This window comes from Protopterus annectens, chromosome 4.part0 (assembly GCF_019279795.1).
Source record: "Protopterus annectens isolate FY-2018-M chromosome 4.part0, PAN1.0, whole genome shotgun sequence".
Classification (NCBI taxonomy): domain Eukaryota; kingdom Metazoa; phylum Chordata; order Ceratodontiformes; family Protopteridae; genus Protopterus; species Protopterus annectens.
The window spans coordinates 972,820,265-972,847,775 of record NC_056733.1 but is presented as its reverse complement, the minus strand read 5'-3'; the positions used below and the strand labels follow the sequence as shown (position 1 = coordinate 972,847,775).

Sequence of the window (27,511 nt, the reverse complement as noted above, 5' to 3'; positions counted from 1 at the left end):
CATTGAGTAGCATTACTCTTCATTTCAGCAGGGTGCATGGTTGATACATTTCAATACAAGCAAAGCTCACAAATATATTTTCAGCACAAGCATCTGTACAAATCAGTTTGATATACAAATGACATACAGTTCTAATACATTTGTAACAGAAGCATCTTGTATAAATCAGTTTGATATTTAAAGGACAATTCATTCTTTACAAAGCTCCAGCTGGCTATGCTGGCACTTGATCATATCATCACATATGTAACAAAGTCAAAAATATGGAACTTGTGTACAAAACAAAACAGTTATTTTCTTGCTGAAGATGTCTGTATTTACATCTTTGTTTGCAAAATGACTGAAATTAGAATGCACGTACACTGTCAAAGTTCAGATAGCAACCCATTTTACAGGCTGCTGTAAATACTTCACAGAATGTATTTAAGCAAATTACTACTACTTACAAAGCGTACACTTTCAGCTTTTCTTCTATTATTTTTACTCAAATAGATGTTGTAGCTACTCCACCTTAGGTCAGAATGACAATACTTAAGGTTAAATAAAACTGCACATATGGCATATATCCTAGGTTTATTACATGTGTACAGCACACCCACTAAATGTACCATTAATAAGACAGCAATAGTGTTGCACCTTGGGTGAGTATTTATGGCACAGAGGTAAAACTTAACAGGCAACTGTTAAAGACCTTGCATGCTATTACATGTAACAGAATTATGTATGAATTTTATAAGGAAATGACATTTCAGCATAACCAAGGACCTTCTGAGCCATTTCACAATGAAAACTTGTTTACATATACATGTGCACCCATCCATTCAAAAGAACATGCATGGCAGGTTACATTCCATGTTCTTCTTGAAGTTATTATTTTCCATGGCCTCTCCTACACCACAAAATGATGGACAAAGCTGTTTGTGAGTCATAAAAGTAAGTGCACAATAAAACAGAACCACACAGAGGGTGTTTTGCCCATTGCATAATAAGAATAGTTACGTATGCAAATAACCCCCCCCCCCCCAACAGCACAAACCGTGCAACACAGTTGTAGCACACCAAGTCCATTCTTATAAACAAGAGTCCAGGGGTGTAGAAGCAGCTGCTGTAGCTAAGAGACCACCTTTTTCATCATTACTGCAGTGGTCAGCAGGTAGTGCTTACCACTGTTCACCCCCCCCCCCCCACTTCTCTTACATGACAAGAAAATCTTTACTAGCTATGGAGTCCCTCGTTATGCAGTCAAACCTGTTATCACAGACACACAATGTGATGCTGGCAAGTTCTTACAGCAACATAGCCCCTCATTACATTAAAAACTCTAAGTAAATCCCAAGAAACAAACAGTAAGCAATCCCAAACAATTTCTTTAACAAGAAAATCTTGTAACTGGATGCCCCTGTAAATACAACAACCAATCCCCAACAGTAAACATGCTAAACCAGAAAACCTTTCAAATTCGTAACCATGTAATTCACCAGTTGACTGTAGCTAAACATTCCTACCAGTCAGTCCCTCCAATAGCCCTGCAATACCACCCTCAAATAATGGCTCATCTTACCCACCCTACACACCACACCCTTCTGCTTCCAAGGCATACAAAGAAAAAGAACATATTGAAAACCTTAAAAAGGTATAGTTTGCCAGCACTAGCTGGGGCATCCAACTGTATCTATGAACTTGATTCACAGATTAGAAGGAATACCACTAGCATCTTACTTTGGTAATCAAAATGAAGTTTGTATAAATTTAATAGTTTGTATAATTTAATAGTATATGAGAACTGCTAAGGCAAATCTGACACCAAATGGGACGGGTTAATTTAAGCACCAAAAAGGAAACTGGTTATGCCAAAAAAGGCCTGTAAGAGCAGCTAGTCTAGTACTTACTAAGGAGTCAAGTGTGACATATCATAAGGTTTGCCACATGGGGTTGCATCTTGTTGTTAGGTTTTTAGCAAGTGTCAGATCATCATCACGTTTTATTCATTGCCACAAAATTTAGTTAGTTGCTCCTTAAACATAGTTAATTTCTGGATTTTTTTAAATAATTTAGAAGTAATGAGTTCCAAGCCACTGGTGCAAGTGTAGAGGAAGCTTTTGGCCGATTGCTTTTGAGAAGTACAGCCTTACCAGTAAGGCTGCATTTTCTCAGTAAAAGTGAAGGGACCCCCTGCTGTGCCTGCGATGCAGTTAGTGGTGGGCAGGAGCCAGTTAGTAATGTGTACATAGGGCAGTTAAGCAGTAGAGTGCCCTCAGGTGATACCAGTTAGCTTTTTACAAAGAGAAGCAATGATGCTCAGATTCCTATGAATCTGCCACTTCAAGATCACAGGCGTTTTTGACCGGGTGTAAAAAATTAAGGTAAATGGTAACTAATTTTGGCAAAATCATTTCTAATGTCAGGGGTTTCCTGGATTGTAGGAGAAGCAGGTTTTGAATATTTACATGCTAGAGTTAACTGCTTTGAGTGCTTCTGCTGTGACATTTTGAGCATGCGAGGTCAAGGTTGGTTGCTGATTAAGTACTATTCCCAGGTGTCGTTGCTCTGGGACTATAGCGGTGGCAGGATCACTAAAGCTTAGTGAGCAAGTCTTACTTTGGAACGAAGGATGTACATTTCACCTTACACAACCATAGTAAAGTCACAAGTCTTACTTTGGAACGAAGGATGTACATTTCACTTTACACAACCATAGTAAAGTCATTCTTCGCTTCACTTTTTTTTTTGTACACTTTTATTTTGCAGTCTCTGACTGGACAACATATATAGAAACAGTTCAGACTAATGGTATATTGTCTCATTTCAAGGAGTTTCTACTGACCTAGTAAAGTACATGTTCTGTTAATATAGACAGAATTGTCAGAAAACAGCTTGGCCTTGATGTGGGCTCCGTTTAGTATTAAATACTAGACCTTGAAATCCTCAGGTATAACACAGTTTAACATATTGCAAACAAACTAATACCATTTGACAAGGGACATCAGTGAGGACTGTAGCATTTTGCAGAATGAAACTGGTAAAGATAAAACATAAAACGGTTACATAAAAACTGAAAAAGATATAAAATCTTAGGTTTAAATAGCATTTATGGGAAAAAGAATGCAAAAAAAGTCTGTTGCAGCAAAATGGGTCACGCCCCTACGTTTTGCTTACCCAACTGTAACATGCCCAGTTGTTTTAAAGAAAGCTGAAAATTAAGTTGAAATGCAAAGGCAGTACAGTCATATTAAGTGCATTTTTAATGATGGGGGTTATAATTATGTAACTAGATAATTAAAACATACCTGCAGAATCATACCCTCTATATTCCAGTCTTTGCAGTCCTTTTACTAGGGTCTCGCAGACCTCCTTCCTGGTGCGCTGTACTCTGTAGTTTAGGTAAGCGAATATACCTGCACAAGACAAAATGTGAGTGACCACCACATTAGATGAGCAAGTCTTAGCCAAGTCCTTCTAAGGGAAATGTGAGACCATTCATCTTGCTAGGAAGATGGTATATCTACAAACAGCTGCACATTACAGTAAAAATACACAGTAGTCTTATGATGGGTACAGGCTTGGGAAGTAAAAATAGACTAGTCTTTTCATATCTACACCCAGGGCAGGTTTCCCAGCTTCTCAGAAATTAAAGACAAAATCAAAAATAAAAGGGGGAGGGCCAAAATGGTGGAGAATTTTTAATCTTAATCTATTTCACTTGAAAAAGTTAATAGAAAAAAATGTACATAAAACATGCATTTTCTGAAAGTAATGTATGATATATGTAATCTCTGTAAATCTCAGTGATGAATAAAAAATGAAAAATTTTATGAAGGGCAGGACAAGAATATAAGATGTTCTTCAAAAATCAGGAACAGATGGCAAGTATAATGCGAGGGGGATGCAACAAAAGCAATCCAAGAAATATTATGGGCCAAGGCACTTTAGCCTTTCTCAGGGGGCACATACAGATTAGGGAGAAGCTATGGACAGTAAATAAATACCAGCTTCTCATCTGAGCCACAGCACTGTTAAGCACAGCACAGGAACCAAAAATCCCAAAGATGTGTTCCTTCCCACAGGTCCTTTATTTTCAGGATGTGTTATAATTTACACGGAGATGCATAACCTCTCTGCAGACCCATTTCCACTGAAGTGTTTCTTGGCTGTAGTTTACCATGCCCTTATGGATTACTAATTCATATATATCTAAGCAAATACATTAAATGAAAATTAACAGAGAGATACCCAACTGTACCTGAAGAGTAATACACTTCAATCAAACCTCAAGAGTAATATACATCAGTCAAAAAGGTGCTCTAAAAATTAGAACAAAATCTACTGATCTGTGCAGAAAAGAAAACTGTTTGTACTTACAGCAGCTCAACCGGTAACTCGTCCCCCCCTGCTGTCTGACACTACAATCAGTATGATTTAACAAAACTTGCCGTTTCAACCAATAAATAAAGTCCCTGGTTGAAGTTGGTGTCTGTTCCCAAAAAAAAAACACTGAAGCTATAACATTTCACTTCCTTTAATGATATCTAGGTTGAGCGCTTTCATCTACTCATGGTAGATTTCATCAGAACATCACGTGCTATTAAAAAAACATTTAAATAATGTTAAACATCCAATAAAAATTCTCGATCAATTAAATATAACAATTCTTTTAAAAAGATATATCATAATACCATTTGCATGTATACTATTAAAAATACCTTAAAACTGTAGATGTTATTTGTTAAATTAATACACATAATAAAACATTGCCTATAAAAACTCAATGTATGAATAAACTTTTTTCCAGTATGTAATGACCATATGAATGTGATACAAAAACTGTTACAGAAAAACTTCATACTAGTACTATACTATCAATTCAACCAATATATCTAGATTTGTAAATATATATGAATTGTATGTAGGTTGTCTGTCTATGTAACAGTATCTTAAACATTCAATAAAGGTTTAGTGGATACACAATCATTCAGTCCAGGAGTAGTAGCTGCATTTAATAAAATTTACCATCAGTGTCTTTTTGGGAACAGACACCAACTTCAACCAGGGACATTATTTATTGGTTGGAATTGTTGGACTCCGTTGGTTTTCTGTGCATTTTCAAAACTTGCTGTTTGTTCCAGTTTCCTTAGCTGGATACACAAAAACCCTTTCTACACTTATTTTTCAAATTTTGGGGCTTTCTCCAACTACATTATCTTTAACAGAATTGCCACATCGTTTACGGACTTGTTACGAGAATTCTACCCAAAACTTTTCAAACTGCATACCATTTCAACTATACCTTCTCAGGTTAATCTTAACCGGTCTGTACTTCACTCTTAATTTTCTGGTACTTTCACACACATCTGCAAGTCAGAATACCTTGTGTCTGCCTACCACCCAGTGTATAAAACTAACTTAACACCGTTCCCACCGACATGTTTAACTTGATGGTTTCACTGATGTCTGTGTGTTATTGAAGTTTCAGTGGATTCCTTTATGGCAAATTTACCCAAGTGAGGGAGGGGTTTGAAAATGGTTCTTCAGCAAGGTAACCTAATGAGTGAATAAGCAAACATTTACATAGTTCTAGCTTTAAAATGACAAAACCGTATTCAAATGTTAACCATAAAGCTTTTTACAGGCTTGAGTGATGGTTTCCACACACAGCAGATGTACGTCAATGTGTACTCCCTTCCTTGCCAGCTGGCTACTGCTGTACATATCTGGGCTACAAGTTATTACAACACATGTCCCACAAATATACAACATTTTCTGATAAATGCTGCAGTCAGAAAAAAGAGAAAGTTTACAACACTGACTTTGACATATATCCATCATGAATATGCAGAACGAAATGACCTTCAACTGCGTCAGGTTTATTGACAGGTAACCCTCACATGCGCTCAGACATTAGAGAGAACTGAATTTCCAAAGACACAGTGGGTTTACTGCCCAAGCGCAGGTAAAGAAAGCAACTGTAAACCAAAGTACCCAGTAAAGAAATGTGAATCCCCATAGATTCAATGAGCCTAGGACTCCACTGAAGGGCAAAGAAAGGCCAACAAACACCTTGCTAAGTGGGCACTGCCTTGGTCACAGCCTTTGGAACATGCTGGACTACATCATTTAAGAGCCAAAAGACTAATTTATCTGAAGATTTCATCCAAATACAGAATGTTCTGACCCGAGAAATTTGAATGGCATAGAAAAGCCACTTACGGGGAGAAAAAGCTAAATCATCCTTTATCTACTGCACTGGAGTGACCATTCTGTAGCGAGAGGACAATAGACGCAAGAAAAAGCAAGGGTCATTATTCAGGTGTACAGGACCTTTAACTTGGTAACAAATAGGCTTCTTTATGCTTTATTTGAAAATCTTCTGACTATTAGAAGATTCAAGAGTGATTAGTGTAGTTTTATAATGCAAGGATGAATCAGCCTTGATCTGGCAAATCTATATTACATACAATGTTACTTAAACAAGAGTTAAATGTTTAGAATGCAGGCCATCAAAAAAAGCATGTTGCAAGCACAGAATGCATCCATACACAACAGAACTGAGGAATGTGCATTCATTTCTCATTAAATTAAAACGATAAACTTGTTGCATGCATCAAACCTGAAGAATTAGCAATTGTTCCAGCCTGAACCACTTACAGATAACAGTATGCCCGATTAACCATGCAAGGTTTATTCTTTTGATGAAAAAAGTTCTGTAGTACCAATCAGTTCTGGTTCCATGAACCCGATTAACATCTAACTTACGCAAGTTAGAACACCGAGTCAACCACATAAAATGAATGGTGACAAAGTCATATGAATTGATGTGGAATAACTTGCCCCGTCAGTGGCAAATTAACATACGTAACAGCTTTAGCATGTGTTGCAAAAAATCCCTGCAGGCTAAAAAACAATTCCCTTTAAAAACACACCCTCTTATTATTTAGGGAACCTGTACAGACAGGTGTCACAGACCGATCTCAGAACATTAGCACTCTGACAACATTTTTCCAACACAAGGAAGTACTGTTACTTCAGAGATTCATGAAGCAAAGATGCAAACTCTTTCATTTAAAAAAATCATTTTGCTGAACTCCAGACATTACAAAAGCTTACCAATTGTCACATTCCTGTACTATTAACCACTATGCTCTTTTCAAAACCATTTAAGAATGTGCTCCTCTTTAACATGGCCATTGCTGAATATGAACCCCTGTGACCCAATCCAACTAGATCTTCTGAACAGGGTAGTTATCTTAACACATTAGGTAAAATTCCCATTAAACCCAAGACCTTTCTACTGTCCATCAATAAACTGTCTGACCCACGCTGCTAATGATCAGTATATGCCGCCCTTCCTTGACATAAATGATAAACTTTCTTTCACAATTAGTTAACACACCTACTAGGAGCCCTAGTATGTGGGACCTAGCCCTCCCAAACATGCCCACTTCTTGTACAACTCCATATGTATCATCACCATCATGTATATGTTAAATCAGGCCACAATTTAGTGACCTTTTCTATAATGCTGGTGGTACGTCCACTGTGAACAGCTCCATGTTTAGGGACTTCTCAAATGCAAACCTTCTTAAGCTACTTGACCCCCCCCCATAAATCCTGCTGTAATCATCTTCCGAAGGATCCCATTGCTAAAGCTGCTACCTGTGCCTTTGACTTTACTACCACAAATAGTTGTACAGATAAAACAGTCCTTATCCACAACAAATATAATGAGAAATTTAAAAACAATCCCCTGTGGTAGAATACTCAAACAGATTACATAACAAGAGAAAGAAATTGACTTTTATAAGCGGTTTCATTCTACCTATCTTAAGAGCATCTTAAGAAAATTAACAAGAGCTTCAAATTTTATTTATTTATTTAACATTTGTTTACTGGGAAAGTCCGACTTGGAACAAGGCCAAATTTCAGTGGTGGCCCACAGAGAAACGCTTCAGGATGCATGTCTTTGAAATGTGGGAGGAAACTGGAGCACCCGGAGGAAACCCACGCAAATGCAGGGAGGACATGCAGACTCCACACAGAAGGCACCCTAGCTGAGAATCGAACTGGAGAACCTCTTTCTGTGAGGCGACAATGCCACCACTGCGTCATCCATCTGAATATGAACTTAAAAATAGCTACAAAAACCAAAAATAACTACAAATCCTTCTTTAACTATGTGACTTTAAGTTGCAAAATCATATCACAAATCCTCCAAGGAGATCCCATGTCTGGCCTTTTGTGCCATGAAACATCCAACCCTACTTAATCTATTGTTTCACAGAACTAATGGTTCATCACACACTTGCTTATAGGAACAAAACCTTTATCCAAAGATAATAAGACATGTTGGTGTGATAGTCATATCCCAATGTATTCCTCAGTTCTGGAAACCACTTCCACTACATGTCAAGCAGAGTAACACAACCTAGACAGTTGGATAGGCAGACTGAAATTCTCTCACGGTCTATCTGGTCATACCCTCCCTGAAACTAGAGGCAACTTTTTCAATAGTTTTTGGCTGGGCTTGAAATGGTCATCAGAATGACTGCCTAGTCCTCATGAACATACATAAATAAATAGGTTCATACTAGGCTAATGACCACCGGGTCTATATCAAAATTCCGAAGCGGTAAAATGCCGAATGTGAAAACATTGAACCCAAACTATCGAATGGTGAAAATAGCGAAGCCCCGAACATCGAAATTATACCTAGGGCAAGATTTTGGTGGGCTGTTCCGTGGCTTCGCTATTTCCTCTACTGCGGTGCGAGAGTTATGGACCTTAGGGTTAGGGTGCGGGTTAAAGTATGTGGATAGTTAGTAATGTATGTATGGTGTAGTGTAGGGTTATGTTTTGTTAACTGTATGTGTGTGTATTAATTATTTTGTGTATAGATTTGTAGGATATGTGTGCGATAGTTACAGACCTTAGGGTTAGGGTGCTGGTTAAGGTAAGTGGATAGTTAGTAATGTAGGTGTGGTTTAGTGTGGGGTTGGGTTAAATGTACGCGTGTGGTTATTTATTTTGGTGTGCTTGTGTTGGGTAGATGTTTCTCGGAACAGCAAATTTTTTCCCTGGGAAAAAATAGCTATTCTGAGCGTTCAGTGTTTTCAATATTAGAAATTCCAAGTTCGAACATAGGGTGTTCGACATTTTGGAATTTTGAATATATGATATAGACTCATGACTACCAGGGTCTTTTCATACTAGGCTAATGACTACCAGGGTCTTTACAAGCCTAGCAATGGAACCCAACCCCATCTTTGTCCGAGATTTCCTTGGATGTCTATGTGGTGAGATATGCTAGTAATGAACAGCTAAGGGTTATGGGAGGGTATGTTAGAGATTGATAGACAGAGGTAGTCAGTATTAAATTAGAGACACAGGAGCCAGACTGGGGGTGAATTTGCAATTTTCCATCCAATGTTCCAAGGTTTCTTTTGGATAAGGTCAGGGATGAACTTTACATAAATGGGGAGATTATTCCTTAACGTGTGGATCCTCTGAGACACACACTGGTCCCCCAGCAGGTTACACTTAAAAACCTAGTTATATTTGCGTGGAGTTAACATGTCTTTGTGGTGTAATTTTTCTTAGTACTGTTTTTTTCTTCTGAAGACATGCTAGCTGAATTAACTACTGAAATTTGTATTTTTAATTTATGCTTGCCTTTACTATCTGGGCCATGGCTACAAAAGGGTCCAAAGCAAACTAGTCCAACTACCTAGTTAACAGATAAATTAAACATTAAATACATTTTAATTCATTCTAAACAGATTTTTCACCCAATCTTTTTCTTGCCTTGGTCTCTTCCTCTAACCCAAGCATTACAGTTTCTACAGGTTTAACTAACTCCATCTACTGTTACACTGCACAATAATCTGTCCAACTGTCACTGCACTAAGTACCGACTCTCGTTCCGAAGACTATGTGCGCTGACTGACCAGTGAACGTCATACCAGCATGTCAGCAAACTAGCCTAGGATGGCAGCCACAGAAACAAGTTATGGGCAGCACATTCCTGCAAGGGGGACATCACTGATTGAAATGCTGCTGCCAAAAGGAGCCATAAAAAGAAGGTGAGAACAATGAATAGGGGCAGGATGCCTAATTGTACCCCCCATAAAACAGAAGGTGAGAACAACAATTAGGGACAGGATGCCTAATTGTACCCCCAAGACCCAGTGTTTGATTTCTGGCCTGGGTGCCAGATGGCAGCTGGATGGGGAGAGAAAAATCAGCCAATGGTGACCTGCAGATTTCTAGGAGTAGTGCTTTGTACTAAAGGTGATGTTTTTGGATAACTACAAGTGAGGTATAAGCATACACACCTTGGTGCCAGTGCAGGATCAACCCATGAACAATACATGCAAGTCATGGGATCATCAGCAAGGCACCTGTGGAACCCATGAACAATACATGCAAGTCATGGGATCATCAGCAAGGCACCTGTGGAACCCATGAACAATACATGCAAGTCATGGGATCATCAGCAAGGCACCTGTGGAACCCATGAACAATACATGCAAGTCATGGGATCATCAGCAAGGCACCTGTGGAACCCATGAACAATACATGCAAGTCATGGGATCATCAGCAAGGCACCTGTGGAACCCATGAACAATACATGCAAGTCATGGGATCATCAGCAAGGCACCTGTGGAACCCATGAATAATACATGCAAGTCATGGGATCATCAGCAAGGCACCTGTGGAACCCATGAATAATACATGCAAGTCATGGGATCATCAGCAAGGCACCTGTGGAACCCATGAGCAACACATGCAAGCCAGTACAGTGACATAAGGGTGGCATAAAATACCAGTCTAGACTTTGGGACTCAAACAGCCAGTGTTCACCCCTTGAGGGAAGAGAAAGACTACAAGTGGGCAATATGGGGCCTCCTGATCACTGGGATTTCTGGAGGACCCTTAAATAATCTCCGTACGATGACACTGCACCAGTGCAAACCTTTGCTTTCTTCCTTTCTAAACGTTGTTGCACTTTCATATTTACAGAAATACGAGGGGGTTTGAGATACAGGAATACCATAAAGATTCCCCACCCCTACCAAAAAAGTACCTTTTAACCATCCATACTGGTCAGGGCTCTCATGCTTTCAATGTTTTCGGTTCTTGTAACTGTAAAGTGTTAAATGACATCTTTTAATAATGTATACAAAACATAATAGGACAGTTCCTGGGGTATTTCTGAATATTTCCAAATTTTTCAACTATATGAGCTTGCTAGCAAGGACTTCTATGTTTTCAAGTTGTTTCAGATAGCTATTCAAAGCAACAGTGTTTTGTTTATTCATTAATGGGGGAGGTAACAGACATGTTGCTGCATTGTATGAAACAATGCCAATAGCTCACAGAGGTACATAATGATAAAGTCATTAGTTTGGAATGACCAATAATGACAATAATCGTATATCATAACCAGGAAGGCCCACTGGGCACACTGTGCCTTTTCACGGAGGACCTGGGAGAAATATCTAGACAAGTGGCTTACTCAATGCCACACAATAGGCAATGGAGGGATGAGAGAATCAAACACTGTACCTTTGGAACTACAGACTGCAACCTTAACCTATGTGCCAACTGCCAGACATTCCTTTTAGAATTAGAGTACTAACTACACTTTTCTGATGCACGTTGACAGACGTTAATCAAAATTACCCCTTTATCTACCACTGTCTGTAAATCTTTAAATATGGTGTCATTAAGAATAAAAGTTTTAACTGCTGCCTGACTCCTAGTCTTTTAATCCCCAGCCCCACAAACAAAATCATTTTGGAACAAGTCCTAGCAGTACTACCTCTGACAAGCAATAGCACATCCATGGGCCCTAACACTTTATCAAGAAACTTGATAATTTACATGAATTATAGACACATCAGAAACTCATACTTACAGAAATACGGGGTGTTTGAGATATAGGAATACCATAAAAATCCCCCCCCCACCAAAAAAGTACCTTTTAACCATCCATAGTGGTCAGGGCTCCCATGCTTTCAATGTTTTCGGTTCTTGTAACTGTAAAGTGTTAAATGATGTCTGTATGGTGTACTGGGATCCTCTCAGATCTGACGCAGCAGCTACCCTCACTGAATAAACACTATCTCTTCCATCCAAAATCTGGTAACCTCTAAGCCAAACTCTACTTCGACACCCACCCCTCCAAGTCCCACTAACACAACTTTGTTTTCTTTTGAGCCAGTTCCCATTACTTACATCAAATCTCTACTACTCAAGCCAAGACCTTGCTCTCCTTCCACTGACAATCTCCTACATTCCTCAAACTTGCTGCTGACTCAGTTGCCTATCCTTTATCTATACTAATTAATCGATCTATTCTGGAATCAACTGTCCCCACCCTTTGGAAATCTTTCTTTACTATCCCTCTTCATAAAGGTGGAAACTCCACTGACCCCTCAAACTACTGACCCATTGCCATTCTGTCCCCCCTCTCCAAGATATTAGAAAAATGTATTCACTCACAGCTTCTCAATCACCTCCTCACACACTACTTACTTACCCAACATAGGTTCATAGGTTCATACTAGGCTATCTGCCCAATAAGCCTACCCATAGTTATGTGGCTTTCGCCACCCCTTTAGTTTGAATAAAAACTATGCCTATCATTTTGCTGTGCCTCTGTCAAGCAGTGACACTGAAGTAATCCCTGGGGTATATCTGCATAGGTTCAATGGATTTCGTCCTCACCACAGCACCACCACTGCCCTCCTCTCCTTCACTCATATCATTGCAGAGGCCCTAGACAACAATAAACTCATTTCCTGTCTCTTCCTAGATCTCTCCAAAGCCTTCGATTCCGTTTCTCATCCTCTACTACTATCCAAACTCGCAAATCTCCACCTATCCCCCTCCGCACTTGCCTGGTTTAATAGTTACCTATCTGGCAGGGAACAATCTGTCAAATGGCTCTCATCCTCCTAACCTTTCCTTCCCATCTCCACTGGTGTTCCCCAAAGCTCCATCTTGGGACCCCTTTTGTTTAACATCTTCACCAATGATCTTTACACCTCATGCAAAGAATCCTCCCTTATTCAGTATGCCGACGACTCCACGCTTATATCCACCTCAAATAACATTCCTGAACTACACTCCCTGACCCAACAGGCCCTACTATCCACTGAACAATGGCTCTCTCACAACCTATTGATCCTAAATCCCAAAAAGACCAAACTCCTACTTTTCCTTCCCTGTCCTCTTTCTCATCACAAAACCTCCTTTTTTATTACATATTCTAACAATACAACTATCCAACCTGACACCCACACAAAACTCCTAAGGGGTCATTAATCGATGATGAACTCAAGTTCAACCTACACATACTCCAATGCATAAAAAAAAAAATTCCTAACCCCTGAATCTAGACTTACCCTGGGCCAGGCACTCCTCCTCCCCTCCCTCTTATACGCCGCCCCAGTTCTTACCAATATCCAGGCCTCCACTCTAAACAAACTGCAACAGACTTACCATAAAATAGCCAGATTCATTACTAACTCCCCATACAACTCACACCACTGCATTTCTTTAAACTCTCTTCAATGGCTTGAACTTCCCCAATTTCTGCTATATTGTCAATTTCATATGCTACACTCTATTCTTTACAAACCCTCCTTCTGTCCATCTCTATCTTCCTTAGTCTCAATCTACATCCCATCCCGGACCCTCCGTACTTCTAACCAACAATTACTTGATATCTACCACCCAAAAGGGTCAGTAGGCAAACTACTCTACAAACACTCCCTTGCCCATGCTTGGAACAAACTTCCCCTTGACTTACGTTCAATCTCCCACACCTCACACTTTAAAAATGAACTAAAAGCTTACTTTCTCAATTCCAGAACCTGCCCTTGCCATGACCCCACCTAGTCTTCCTTCCCTTTATGTACCCTCAAAAGGACCATACTTAGTACCTCATTACACCTCTCTCTCCAATGTGTCTACTATGCATTTGCACAATTTTATACAAACAAAACATTTTTATTGTTGACCTATTGAACTATATCAATGTAAAATTGTTACTTAGCTTCTTTTTAATGCAACTTTATGCATGTATCCCAACATATGTGAATCGTTTTGATACAACTGCTATTCTATCAAAATTGTTTAAAATTGTACTTGTTTTAAAAGTGTATCACTGGAGCTTTTCTTCTTGGGTCTCCACTGAAAATGGGCCACAAGCCCAGTTGGACAAACCCGGTTAACAAATGTCAATAAATAAATAAATAAAAACTTCCTTAATATGAGCCGTGTGTGGGCTGCATCCCTCAAGCCTGCAGAGCAGTAATCCTGACACACACACAAAAGGGAAGTCCAACTATAGATATGGACAATAACAGACCAATTATTCTCATCAGCCTTGTCTGTACAGCCAGAGAATATGCATCATTTCTGACCTCAAAATATAGGTGCTGCCAGTGTCTGAACTGCGGATCTGCATTTGTTTAGCTTTGTCATGTAAACTCATTCGAAGGGGAAACTGAAACAGCTGATGGTTACATGATGCACACTACAAACTTGTATCTGGTAGAAGCATGTAGTACTACATCCCCTGTACCATTACAGTCAACAAACTGATGAATAAAAACAACCTCGACACAATGAGCTTCTGGTAGAAGCATGTAGTACTACATCCCCTGTACCATTACAGTCAACAAACTGATGAATAAAAACAACCTCGACACAATGAGCTGGGTGGCAAACTGCTTGTTGGATAGACCATATGAGGTTAAATGTTACAGACTTCACCATGGAAAATAAATAGGTCACAAGTGGGGTTCCTGCAGGCACTGTACTGGGTCCTCTTCCATTTGGCATTTACTTCTCTCATTTACAAGAAATTTTCCCAGGTCTAGTTAAGAAAATGTGCAAATGACTGAACTGAAGTAGGAGTGATTATTCGTGCACCCACTAGCATGAAGGTACTCATCCCCATGGCGAACTGGGCTATGCAAATAACTGTTGCAAAGAGAGTGGCCTGAAACTGCATGCCCAAAAATGGAGGACACAGCACTTTGGTAAAATATTTCCTTGGCGCAGCAGATGTCACACTCCCTTAAGACAGACATTATTAGTGATGAAGTGTGATCAAAGCATCCTCTGTCCTTCTGATCACTGTGTCTCCTCTTAGAAAATCCTTCTCTCTGGCCACCTAGCAAGCACACCAAAGAACAAACATGGATCTCAGATTCACTATAGTGGCCCCTCCATTTGAGAATCCCTACCATCAAAACTCAGATGTCTCTCTCCTTCTACAAGTCAGACAATTTCTAACTAAGAAGCTTCTTATAACTGTTTCCACAGTGATATGACATAATCACCACGTTCCCATCGCCTGCTAGACTTCTAACTCTCCTCAGAAATAGAAGCCACTTCAACAGGACAGCATTGACCACCCCCCTGCCACTCCCTTCCCTTTTACCATTCACCTCTACACCCAATATTACATCTCCGCTCTTACTCTTCCTCTTATAACCCCTTTTTCTTCCACACCTACCATACCTAACCCACACGTTTAGCAGAGTGTTACTGCAATAGCCAAGTCTTGTATGACTTGCAGATACAAATGCCATTAAGAAATTGGTTCAAATGCAATTTTCTCAGATACAAAATTGTAAACATGACAGAACATCTAAGCAGATTAATCTCTACATGTAAATTTTACAGCACATCTAAACAGATCAATCTCTGCATGAAAATCTGCATGTTTGTAATACCTGTATTTTATCATATTCTTATGTCTGTATGGTTCTTCCCAGAATGAACCTGAAAATGGTCCACATGGACTAGTACTTTGTCCATCCTAGTCAACAAAATAAAACAAAACCTGATATGCATACTAATGCATTTTGAGAATTCATCATCTGATCATGTCAGAAGGGTTTTCCCAGTTGGCTGCTGGTTTTGAGAAACAAATTAAAGAGCTTAATTTCAACTTTTGTTTTTGTTAATGAGAAACAGCCACAAGACACAAATGCTTGTTATAAGGGTGGCCATGGTGTGTTAGTTCAGGTGAGCACAGTGGGAGGTGCTGCTTCTTGCCCTGTGCTCAGGGTTAAATTCTGACCTTGGGATGTGCTGCCAGGGTCAACAGCTCTAGACTACAACATGCAATATTCTGCAGACAAAAACACAGAAGCATATCGACTAATAAAATTAAAACACAAGAAGCCTAGACTCTTATTAGGTGCAATTCCAAACACTGTCTTTTGAAGCCATCAGATAAGAAATGCAATTACTAGTCATTTCGTATGTAGAAGACAGTGACAATGTTGAATTATTTCTGAATTAAATTGAGTCAAACTAACTGACAAATACAACTGAAGTGTTGTGTCAGTTTTCCATGTGAGGTAGGGTGGCACTTTAGACAAAAAGAAACAAAACATAATCATTAGTTTTTTCTCTTCCGAGTATTTATACTGCTTTGAGTATTTTAACAGTCTATTTCAGTTAGCCTGATTCCCTGACAAAATGCAGTGCTACTCTGAACATTATAGTTATAAAGAAAGGGAACAGTGACCTGAAATTCTGCTGTCAAAGCAGCAGTGATTTCTGGTGTGAAAGACCCTCTAACGTTTCCACGAAGTGTTATTCACAGCACAGAAGGCCAAAAATGGAAAGCTACATGACAAACAGCTGAACAGAAACAAGAAAATCACGTGACAAAAATAACAATCCTAAGATAAAAGGGCAGTGTCTGAACTTTTAGCCCTTTTTCAAAGGAAGCTAACAGGGCAATGTCTGAACTTCCCTTTTCCATGATGAACAATAATGTTCCCATTTGATTATTTGATACAATGACCAAAAACTGACATCTGTCCACAAATCTGTCAAATCTGCTTGGCATGGTTTGGAACCATACCATGTTGCAAAGGGTTGGAACTCCTTACCTGTATCCATCAGGTCAGTACCCCCCCCCATTTTTCAAAACCACTCTGAAAGACTTCCTAGCCAAAAGCTGGCTCTGTTCTTGCTCAACATCAAGATAAATGATATCCCTAAATGTGGAAAAATACCTATTCATACCTTATCCCTTCTTCACTCACATCCTTACTTCTATCAATGTATATGCCTTGGCTTTCTCTCACTATACCGCAATATGAAGCAAGAAACGTGCAGGCTTGTGGTATAGTAATTCCTATTTGTATCATACTAACTTATGCTAAATTTCTCTATCAAGTGGCTAAGTTTTCTCCAACTATCAAATCATTGGTTAAGAACAGATACAAGTTCTAGAACAATGCATTGAATCCTGGCTATCTAATGTGCAGCTCACAAACAAATAAAACTAAGCCGCTGTTATTCCATCTCACAAAAGCCACAGAGCCCATCCCCTCTTTCAAAGTAACATCTAGCAACAATACCTCCCTTACCGCAGTCCCCTAAACCAAACTTGGTGTTATCACTGTTCACAACATGAAGTTCAACTTGCACATTGCCCCCAAAAATCGGAACCCTATACAGATGCAACAAATTCCTTAACAATACGAACACCACTATTGCAAAAACCCACCTAGTCTCCACCCTTCTCTATGCATCCCCAATACTCGTTAAACTTAATAAATCAAACTTAACCAAACTAAAACACCTGCTATAACAAAATAGCAAAAATTCGGAACAGATTCAGCTTACAGGACTCATCACTGCCAGGCCCTCAAGATACCGTCTTTGTTAGAACTACCCAATCTTTTCCCTCAACCAGCAATGGCCCATCAGATTCTTTACCATCCCGATAATACACCAGCCCTGCAAAACATACTAACCCCACTGTTCCAACCATTGTTTATTGAGATCCAGTAAAAACCTCTACTTAACATAACCAGAAGTAAAAACACCTCAAGAGACTCCCTGAATTCAAACTACACAGCACAATCCTGCAATTGATCATAAGGTCCACAGTCAACAAAGTCAGCTTCAAAAAACTTATCAAATCTCACCTAATTCCTGGACCTGTACATGTTCTGACCCAGGCTAAGCAATAACCATTATAAAGTATCTACTTATAGATAGTACTATCACTAGCATAAATTTTCCCCACCCCAGGTCAACATCTGCAAATGTGAGGCATTACAAAAGCTATTTTCACGATGCATACATACCAAAACAAAGTATATCAAGTACAAGAACAATGGAGCGACCAAGGCAACAAAAGTTTCCATAAAGTAATACACACAATTCATCTTTTATATAAATTCAAATCCAAATCCTCCAATAATAAAAAGACAACAATCAGGACAAGAGAAATCTTAAGAGCACAGTACCTTATGGAAAGACATATGACAGGTTAAAAATTTTCAACAAGGAAAGTATAAAAACATTAAATATTACACAATGTTATATTATTATTTGCGAATCCTACGTTTTTTCAACAAGGGCTTCAATGAAGCCTGCTCTTTGAGCACACTACCCATGTCAGCTCTCAGAATAATCATCCAATTTGTCTCCCTATATTCAGTATGATTGCGGATATCATCTGCTCTGACAGTTGGTGTTATATTCTCAATGACCCTAAAAATAAAAGAATGCATCTCACCAGAATGAAGTACAATTTAACTTTTAATGAGAGAAATGAGTTGAGACGTTTACAGAATAACACAGAAATTATTATAAGGCTTGCTGATAAAGGAGGTTTAGTGGTCATTATGGATAGTACACATTATGTTAAGTCTATGGAAGTGATGTTGAGCGATGTCAACCATTATATATTGTTCTTCTACTCGATATACTTTATTTTATTTAACGTGAGCAACGGAGCGTTTACCCAGTGGATTATTTTGTATTTATTGGTTTATACATAACCAAAAACGTTCCACTTCTTCAGCCTTGGGAATTACACCTGGTGTCTACAACTCTATTTCACGTTGTTCATGCATACGACTATCCCTTCATCATCATCATCATAATCATAACACACTTGTACTGTTTTGAGAAACATAAGTTTTTTTCACATTTTTTTTTATTATATGTTGCCACAATGCCAAGTGTGTTTTTTACTTTGTTTCACCTTCCTTAAAGGTTATGCATATTATAACACTTGTTTATTACTTCTGTAGTGAACGCAACTCCTACATTTAACCACTAAATGTATAAGACATGGTTTTATATGGCATTTATGCTGTGCTTTTCACTGTATACTTTCAAAAGTACTCTCATATTTCTGACTATATACTATTATTGCTGTAATGTTCTCATACGTTGTTTAATTTGGCATAATTATTTCAACTGCAGTTCTGTATTACTTTCACAGACTGTAAAATAATTTTTTAAATATTTTCTCCTCATACCTCGGCTGAAAATGGGCTCCTACCCAGTCAGACTTTCCCGGTAATTAAATGTTAAAATAAATACCAACTAGCACCTACTTTATAAACATAAGCTGTTTTTTACCTAGAGTTGATCCCAAAACAGGGTGAAGCATGCGTGTGCCTGCTATCTTGTCATTTGCAGACTGTACTAAGAAGCTTTTTGTTACCATACAACTCCAAATGCAATTTAATTTATTGTGAACAACATAAATTTGCCATTCTGCGGCAGAGCTAGTCATCCGGTGGTATAAACTTTAGCTTTAGATGATTGTCGAAGTAACACTCTAACCCCATGTGCAAATATTGGAAAAGGAGTTGTATATGGATGGATGGAATATAATGTCCCTATTGTTTTACACAACAGATAATGCTTATATTTTTTCTCTATAATGGAATATAATTTTCCTATTGTTTTACACAACAGATAATGCTTATATTTTTTCTCTATAATGGAATATAATTTTCCTATTGTTTTACACAACAGATAATGCTTATATTTTTCTCTATAACCTATGTAACCAGGCCATCAATGGTCAGATAATGCTTATATTTTTTCTCTATAACCTATGTAACCAGGCCATCAATGGTCAGATAATGCTTATATTTTTTCTCTATAACCTATGTAACCAGGCCATCAATGGTCAGATAATGCTTATATTTTTCTCTATAACCTACGTAACCATGCCATCAATGGTCAGATAATGCTTATATTTTTTCTCTATAACCTATGTAACCATGCCATCAATGGTCAGATAATGCTTATATTTTTTTCTCTATAACCTATGTAACCAGGCCATCAATGGTCAGATAATGCTTATATTTTTTCTCTATAACCTATGTAACCAGGCCATCAATGGTCAGATAATGCTTATATTTTTTCTCTATAACCTATGTAACCAGGCCATCAATGGTCAGATAATGCTTATATTTTTCTCTATAACCTATGTAACCAGGCCATCAATGGTCAGATAATGCTTATATTTTCTCTCTATAACCTATGTAACCAGGCCATCAATGGTCAGATAATGCTTATATTTTTTCTCTATAACCTATGTAACCAGGCCATCAATGGTCAGATAATGCTTATATTTTTCTCTATAACCTATGTAACCAGGCCATCAATGGTCAGATAATGCTTATATTTTTCTCTATAACCTATGTAACCAGGCCATCAATGGTCAGATAATGCTTATATTTTTCTCTATAACCTATGTAACCAGGCCATCAATGGTCAGATAATGCTTATATTTTTTCTCTATAACCTATGTAACCAGGCCATCAATGGTCAGATAATGCTTATATTTTTTCTCTATAACCTATGTAACCAGGCCATCAATGGTCAGATAATGCTTATATTTTCTCTCTATAACCTATGTAACCAGGCCATCAATGGTCAGATAATGCTTATATTTTCTCTCTATAACCTATGTAACCAGGCCATCAATGGTCAGATAATGCTTATATTTTCTCTCTATAACCTATGTAACCAGGCCATCAATGGTCAGATAATGCTTATATTTTTTCTCTATAACCTATGTAACCAGGCCATCAATGGTCAGATAATGCTTATATTTTTTCTCTATAACCTATGTAACCAGGCCATAAATGGTCAGATAATGCTTATATTTTCTCTATATAACCTATGTAACCAGGCCATCAATGGTCAGATAATGCTTATATTTTTCTCTATAACCTATGTAACCAGGCCATCAATGGTCAGATAATGCTTATATTTTTCTCTATAACCTATGTAACCAGGCCATCAATGGTCAGATAATGCTTATATTTTTCTCTATAACCTATGTAACCAGGCCATCAATGGTCAGATAATGCTTATATTTTTTCTCTATAACCTATGTAACCAGGCCATCAATGGTCAGATAATGCTTATATTTTTTCTCTATAACCTATGTAACCAGGCCATCAATGGTCAGATAATGCTTATATTTTTTCTCTATAACCTATGTAACCAGGTCAACGATCTTTTCAAACCTCCTCTTTTGATGTCCTTTCTTTTTGTTTTGAAGAATACTGAAAGTGCTATCACAGGAACGCCGCACATCACTATAAACTCCTAATCTTTCTTCTTATGCTGTAATCCTAGAAGCAAGAAAAACTCAGAAAGGCTTGGGAACAGCAGTTCATAGGTTCATACTAGGCTATCTGCCCTAGGGCATTTATAAGCCTAGCCAGAATGTGTTTGGCTTTCGCCTCCCATTTTAAATTTATTTTGCTATGCCCTTTTCCGAGGTTAGTATACTGTGCCTCTGTCTAACAGTGACACAGAAGTGATACCCGGGGTAAACCTACGATCTCCCATCCACTCATCAAGATTCATCTTGAAGAGAGTCAATGAGGGACTCTGCCTAACCTGGACTGGGATTTTATTCCAGAGTGAAGGGAGCCTCTGGGTTATGAATCTGTCCCTCCAGCATGTCCTATTTATTTCAGTGCTGAGGTTCAAGTCTCTCGAGCACGTAGCTCGATGGGATTTGGATTTTCTGAAGTGCAGCATGTCCATTAATTCCGGGTTGGACATGGCTTTATACGTCAGGCACAGATCGCCTCTGAGCAGGCTGTATGCCACTGAGTAGAGCTGGAGTTTCTTTAACCGGGCAGCATATGGCATCTGTTTGAGCCCTTTGATCCTCTTGGTGAAGTACTTCTGGGGTCTTTTCAGTTGCTGCAGGTGTCTGGTAAGGTACATCCCAAAGGGGCACTGTACTCAATTATGGGCCTGATGAGGGATGAGTAAAGAAGCACGATGACCTCCCCTGATCTAGATGTGAATCCCTTCATGATTAGGTGGGCTATATAAAATGTTTTTCTAACCACTTTGGCCACGTGGTTGTCAAATGAGAGATTTCTATCAACTTGGGTCCCCAGGTTCCTAATTACTTCTTCTGTACTTAATGGATTACCACCTTTGTGGTAATTTGTGGGCACTTTGTTTTTGCCAAAGGGGATGACTATATACTTTTTGGCATTTAGCTTGAGGCCATGGCTCTGGCACCAGTTGTCTGTTTCTATGAGGCCCTTTTGGAGGATGCTTGTGTTGGCTGGAGAGTCGATTATGGCGCCCAGTTTGCAGTCATCTGCGAACTTGGTCAGCCACAGTCCTTCCGTGTTGGCCTGTACCTCCGAGAAATATACACCGAACAAGAGAGGTCCCAGGACTGAGCCTTGTGGGACTCCACTTGCAACTGGTTTGGAGTCTGACATGGCTCCAGCAATTCTAACCATGTGGGTTCTGTCCTTGAGCCAGTTTGCAACCCATCTAGTGACATAGGGGTTTATATTTAAGCTGGTGAGCTTATCTATAATGCCCGAGTGGGGTATTGTATCGAAGGCTTTTACAAGGTCCAGGTAGGCTGTGTGGACCACCTTCCCCTCGTCAATGGCCTTGGTGACTGTTTCAAAGAAATTAACCAGGTTTAAGAGGCAGGATCTGCCCTTAACAAAGCCGAACTGGGTAGGATCCAGTGTCTGTAGGTCCCCAATATCTTTATTTATTAGGTCCATGGTGATCCTTTCCATAGCTTTGCAGACCAAGCTAGTCAGGCTTATGGAGCGATAGTTTCCAGGATCCGTTGAGGCACCACCTTTGTGGAGAGGGACCACTGTTGCTGTACGCCACTTTTTGGGTACATATCCTGTAGTAAGTCTGAGACTGAACAGTAGTTTTATGTTTGGGTTTAGCTCTTCTTGGAGTTCATGTAGGATGCAGCCCGGGACATCGTCTGGTCCCACTGATGCTGTGTTTTTTGCTTTGGAGAGGGCGGCTCTTACCCGAGCATCTGAGGTGTCAGGGGGACAGCACTCTGCTGGGATAGATATTTGTCCTTTTGGTGGGGAGGGGGAGAGAAGTTTGCACTGAACCTGTCAGCTAGGATGTTGGCAATGTCTGTGGGTTCAGTGTATTTTTTTGTCATTCTGGACTAATTCTGAGCATATCTGGGAATTCCCACCCAGGTTCCTAACATAACTAAGGAAAGCCTTGTGATTATCCTTAGTTGTTAGATTCCTTCATCCTTCAGAATAATGACACTTTTCCGTATGTTCCCACTATACCCGTTGTGTGGCTGTTTTGCTGTAAAATCAGGAATCTGCACAAAAAGAAAGAATCATCACTCTTTTCAGTCAGCACAGAAAATATGGTGTGCACCACTGAAGTGTTTTAAACCACATTTGTAAAATAAACTTTTTCCTTTTAAATCACTATCTTGTCACCAAAAATTAAGCAATGTCCTTAACATTGTTTTCAGAAATTCTTTAAGTTACTCAGATAATGTTAACATTAATACTGTCCCTAAAACGGGGTGCATCAGGTTCAAAGGGAGTCGCTCCAAGACATATATTATGCATACATCACATTTCTGTATAATGCTTGTCCTGAATGGTAACCATATCACAGGAAGGGTGTAAATTTACTGGGAACAGTGGCTTTACTTGTATTTACATAGGTATCAGCTGTGTGGTATCATAAGCAAAGCCCACACCTAGATCTCACACCAGACAAATGAGAGACTAAATTAAGACAACTGACAACAGTGTGTGCTTTCCAATGCCTGAAACACAGCTGGAAGGCTGTCATCAGAGCTAGTCATTAATAAAAGTCGTAAAAGTTACTGACTGCCCTTAAGGCAAACTTTGTGTAACAGGCTGTGACAATGTCTATCAATATTTGTGAATTATCTAAAACATATGTTTTCCAAGCCCGCCTCCCTTGACTCAGTGAGATTTTGAAGAACTGGTACTTTCTGTGGCTCCGATTGATTCTCCAACACAAACTTCAAAAAGTATCCCAAACTAGTTATTTATTCTAAGTTCCAATTACATCAGCAGGTTTGTATCAAGCAGCACTACAGTCCCATAATCACTAAATAGTGGTGAACTTTACTGTTCCCCTTCAAAGTCAGACCATGCTCACTGCAGGATAGTACATTAGTAGTTTTGAGAAAAGAACACTACACGTCTGCAAAAGGGGGCACTTTTAACATAGCAGTCTCTCGGGCACCCTGTCTGCATGTTTATTTGTATAACTCTTACATGATTTCACTTTTCTGTCAAAAAAGTCCCAAACCCATATGTTTCCCATTTCCTGTAACTCGACCCCTTCTCCCTAGTTACCGTACTTAATAGGCTTCACTGTTTGAGGCAAGGAAGGATTCAGATACAGCCTTTAAACCTCAGTAGCATTACTTGGACAAAACTGCAGAATCGGTTGGCATTTATAGCAACAAATGTTCTCTGATGACTAAGCTGCAAAACCATATCGCAAATCCATAAACAAAAACTTCCAGACATAGCCTAAATACCAACCACATTCCTATAAAAAATCTGAACAAACCTCTTAATATTTGTAAGATAGGGCATTTCCAAGCAACTCCAAGGATCCTCAGCATTGCATTTCTTTTTGTTTAGCTTTCATTCTGTTGGAAGGGGTACAGTTTTCCTAAAATATTCCAATACAGTATTTCTTCAGAAAAACTACATGAGTTAGCTGTAAAACCCCAGTCCTTTTTTGTCCATGGACTTAACTGGACTTGTACCTCTTAAGAGTCCTGTGAACCAGCCCAATGTCACTAATTATTACAGCAATCAGTTTCTGACTACCCTTGGCATTTATACATATTTGGTTACTGGATAGATGGACTGGTCTGAAGGCTCCTTTCAACTCTAACCCGAGTCGGTAAGGCAGCAACCACTTCCATAAAAAAAATTATACAACAGTAACAACAGCAAAAGTGGGTAAATAGTCATCACGAATGGTAGAAAAAAATGCAAGTAAGTTTCAAAAGCTCCAGATTTGTTCTGGAAAGAAAAATCTGCACATATGATGTGATGAGGAAGAAAAATATTTCTATTTAAAATTAAAGTCTACCTCATGATTATTACTTTTTTATGGTAACATCTTCATTTTAAAACTCACTGATCTGGGTATAGCAGTCTCAAGATTTGTTACCGGTTACCACTGATTCATGAAACCAGACATGAAAGGGTATGAGTGGTGGTCCCCCCCTGCCTCAGAGTCACTGCCTACAATGAAAGCTTGTATTGACTGCCTCAGGGGAACGTGGCGCCCATAATCCATCCTGTGCAACAAAACCCTCATCCTGCTCAGTAGCACACGGTTCGTTTCCCATTAAGCCCTTAAGGCAGAGTGATGCATTTCACAGACTTAACCAGGATTAGGTTTGACGTGCATTCTGGGGCAGACGAGTAGAACTGGTACTGTGAATGCAACAGAAAGAAAAATAAGTCAAGATGAAAACTTTGTGAGAAAAGGTATTGTGCTACAGCACAACTACGTGAAACAGGAGCATACAAGAGTACAGCGAACAGTAATACGAGCATCGAGACATTGCTTTGTGAATATCACGTCCACTACAGCCATAAAGACCAGCAGAAGCTCAACTCCTGATGGAAGTACTTGTGCCACCCTGCCCACTTTTTCACTGTTGTAGGATTTCTGCAGGACACTGCAATGCGTCCGGCTGCTGTGCAGACCTTTCTCAGCGGTCAGTCACAAGTTACAAGGCTAAATGAAGCAAAGCACCAGCTGTGGCTACTCACCGCACATCGTGCTGGAAGTAAGTTACGAGTCTCTGCTACAACGTCACACAAGGTAGAGCACCCCAAACTTGCTGTGGTCCTCCTCTGTGCACACCGGACACCCCTGCCAATGGACACCTGCTAAGCGCGATGCACACGTCCAACAGCTCTTACCCGTCCCGCTCCGCCACGCACACTCCCGGACCACTGGCTCTACCTCTTGGCTTGCGCCTGCAAACTCCGCCCTCCTCCCCTCCCGTTGGCCGGCAGTCAGTGACGGTATGAGGTGGGCGTGATAAGCCTCCGGGTGACGCAAATCTCACCTAGGGGATACGCGAGCTTAAACCATTAGAAGTGCGTGAGGAAGAGAGGCCCATCTGAGGTTGGAGGTTCAATTACCGGTTCTCCAAGTCTTTCTTCTGACACTTGTATTCCTTTTAAAAAAGCGAGCAGTTTAAGAATCAAAAATAAATACAATGCGACCAGCCACAGATTCCACAGAAAATGTATTGCTCAATACAAACATATCTCTCTGTCTGACGTCTCGGCTGAAAAAGCCTTCGAGGAGTAAAGGAACATCATAAAAGAACTTGCCTAAATACTAAAAAACATGACAATAAAACAATTAAATCAACAATCTTCAATTTAACTCTTAGTTTAACCCATGTGGGTATAAAGTATCAAAGTTAAGAATATATACTGCTTCCTTAAACAGAATTTTGAGATTACTTATATCATATGATGACATTTATTTTTTCTAAAATACTGCCTTCATTATGAAACTGTTGAAAATGTGCTGCAATAGAACTTTCTAATTTCTGATTATAAATATCCCTTGCATGCTCCAATAATCTAACTTTAAATGCCCTTTGTTTCCTCAATATAAAATAAAGTTTAAGAATAAAACTCAGAAGCACCTTTTTCACCCGGGTAAAAAGTAGAGTTTATACTTCACATTGTTAATTTATTTATTATTTATTTATTTTACATTTGTTGATCGGGCTAGTCCAACTGGATACATGTCCATTTTCAGTGGAGGCCCGAGGAGAAAAGCTCCAAGATCATGGTTACAAAAAAACACATACAATTACAGAGTTGAGACAAATAGATACACTGACGTTTCAAGGCAAGATAAAGCAACCAAGTAGTTATAAATATAATTAAAATGGGTACAGACTTTGAACAGAAGAACTAATAGGGCTATATTGTGGACTCTTAGGTTATAGAGTTGAGTGGAGGCTTGGAGAGGCAAGGTAAGGTACGGACGTTCACTATTAGTCTGGATTAGAGCAAGGGCATAACCATTGGGACTTCAGGAGAGCTCTGAGGTGTACTTTAAATTGGTCCAGAGAGGACACAAGTCTTAGGCTGTTTGGGAGGGCATTCCAGGATTTGCCAATGGAATTAGCATATAGTGCTTCACCACCGGAGTTGTTAGATTTAATGGTCAGTACTTGTAGACTTTTTGAGGACCTGAGGGAAGTAAGGTTGGAGTAAGGGGTAAGTACTTTGCTCAATGCGGGAGTTAATCATTACAAGTGCGTGAGGAAGAGAGGCCCATTTGAGGTTGGAGGTTCAACCTTTAAATCATTTCCCCGGGTTGCCTGCGTTCAACCCTAGAG

General features: G+C 39.3%; 1 protein-coding gene across 1 annotated transcript in view; it reads right to left on the bottom strand.

Moving 5' to 3' along the window:
* Positions 1-26,096, bottom strand: part of GFPT2 (glutamine-fructose-6-phosphate transaminase 2) — a 250,752-nt gene extending 224,656 nt beyond the window's left edge. The window contains exons 1-2 of the mRNA XM_044068937.1: positions 25,911-26,096; positions 3,288-3,395 (exon numbers count right to left, since the gene is read on the bottom strand). Coding sequence (XP_043924872.1) covers positions 3,288-3,395; positions 25,911-25,917 — 115 coding nt within the window. The 5' untranslated portion in view covers positions 25,918-26,096. The remainder of the gene's footprint in view (positions 1-3,287; positions 3,396-25,910) is intronic.
* Between the last annotated feature and the right edge of the window lie 1,415 nt (positions 26,097-27,511).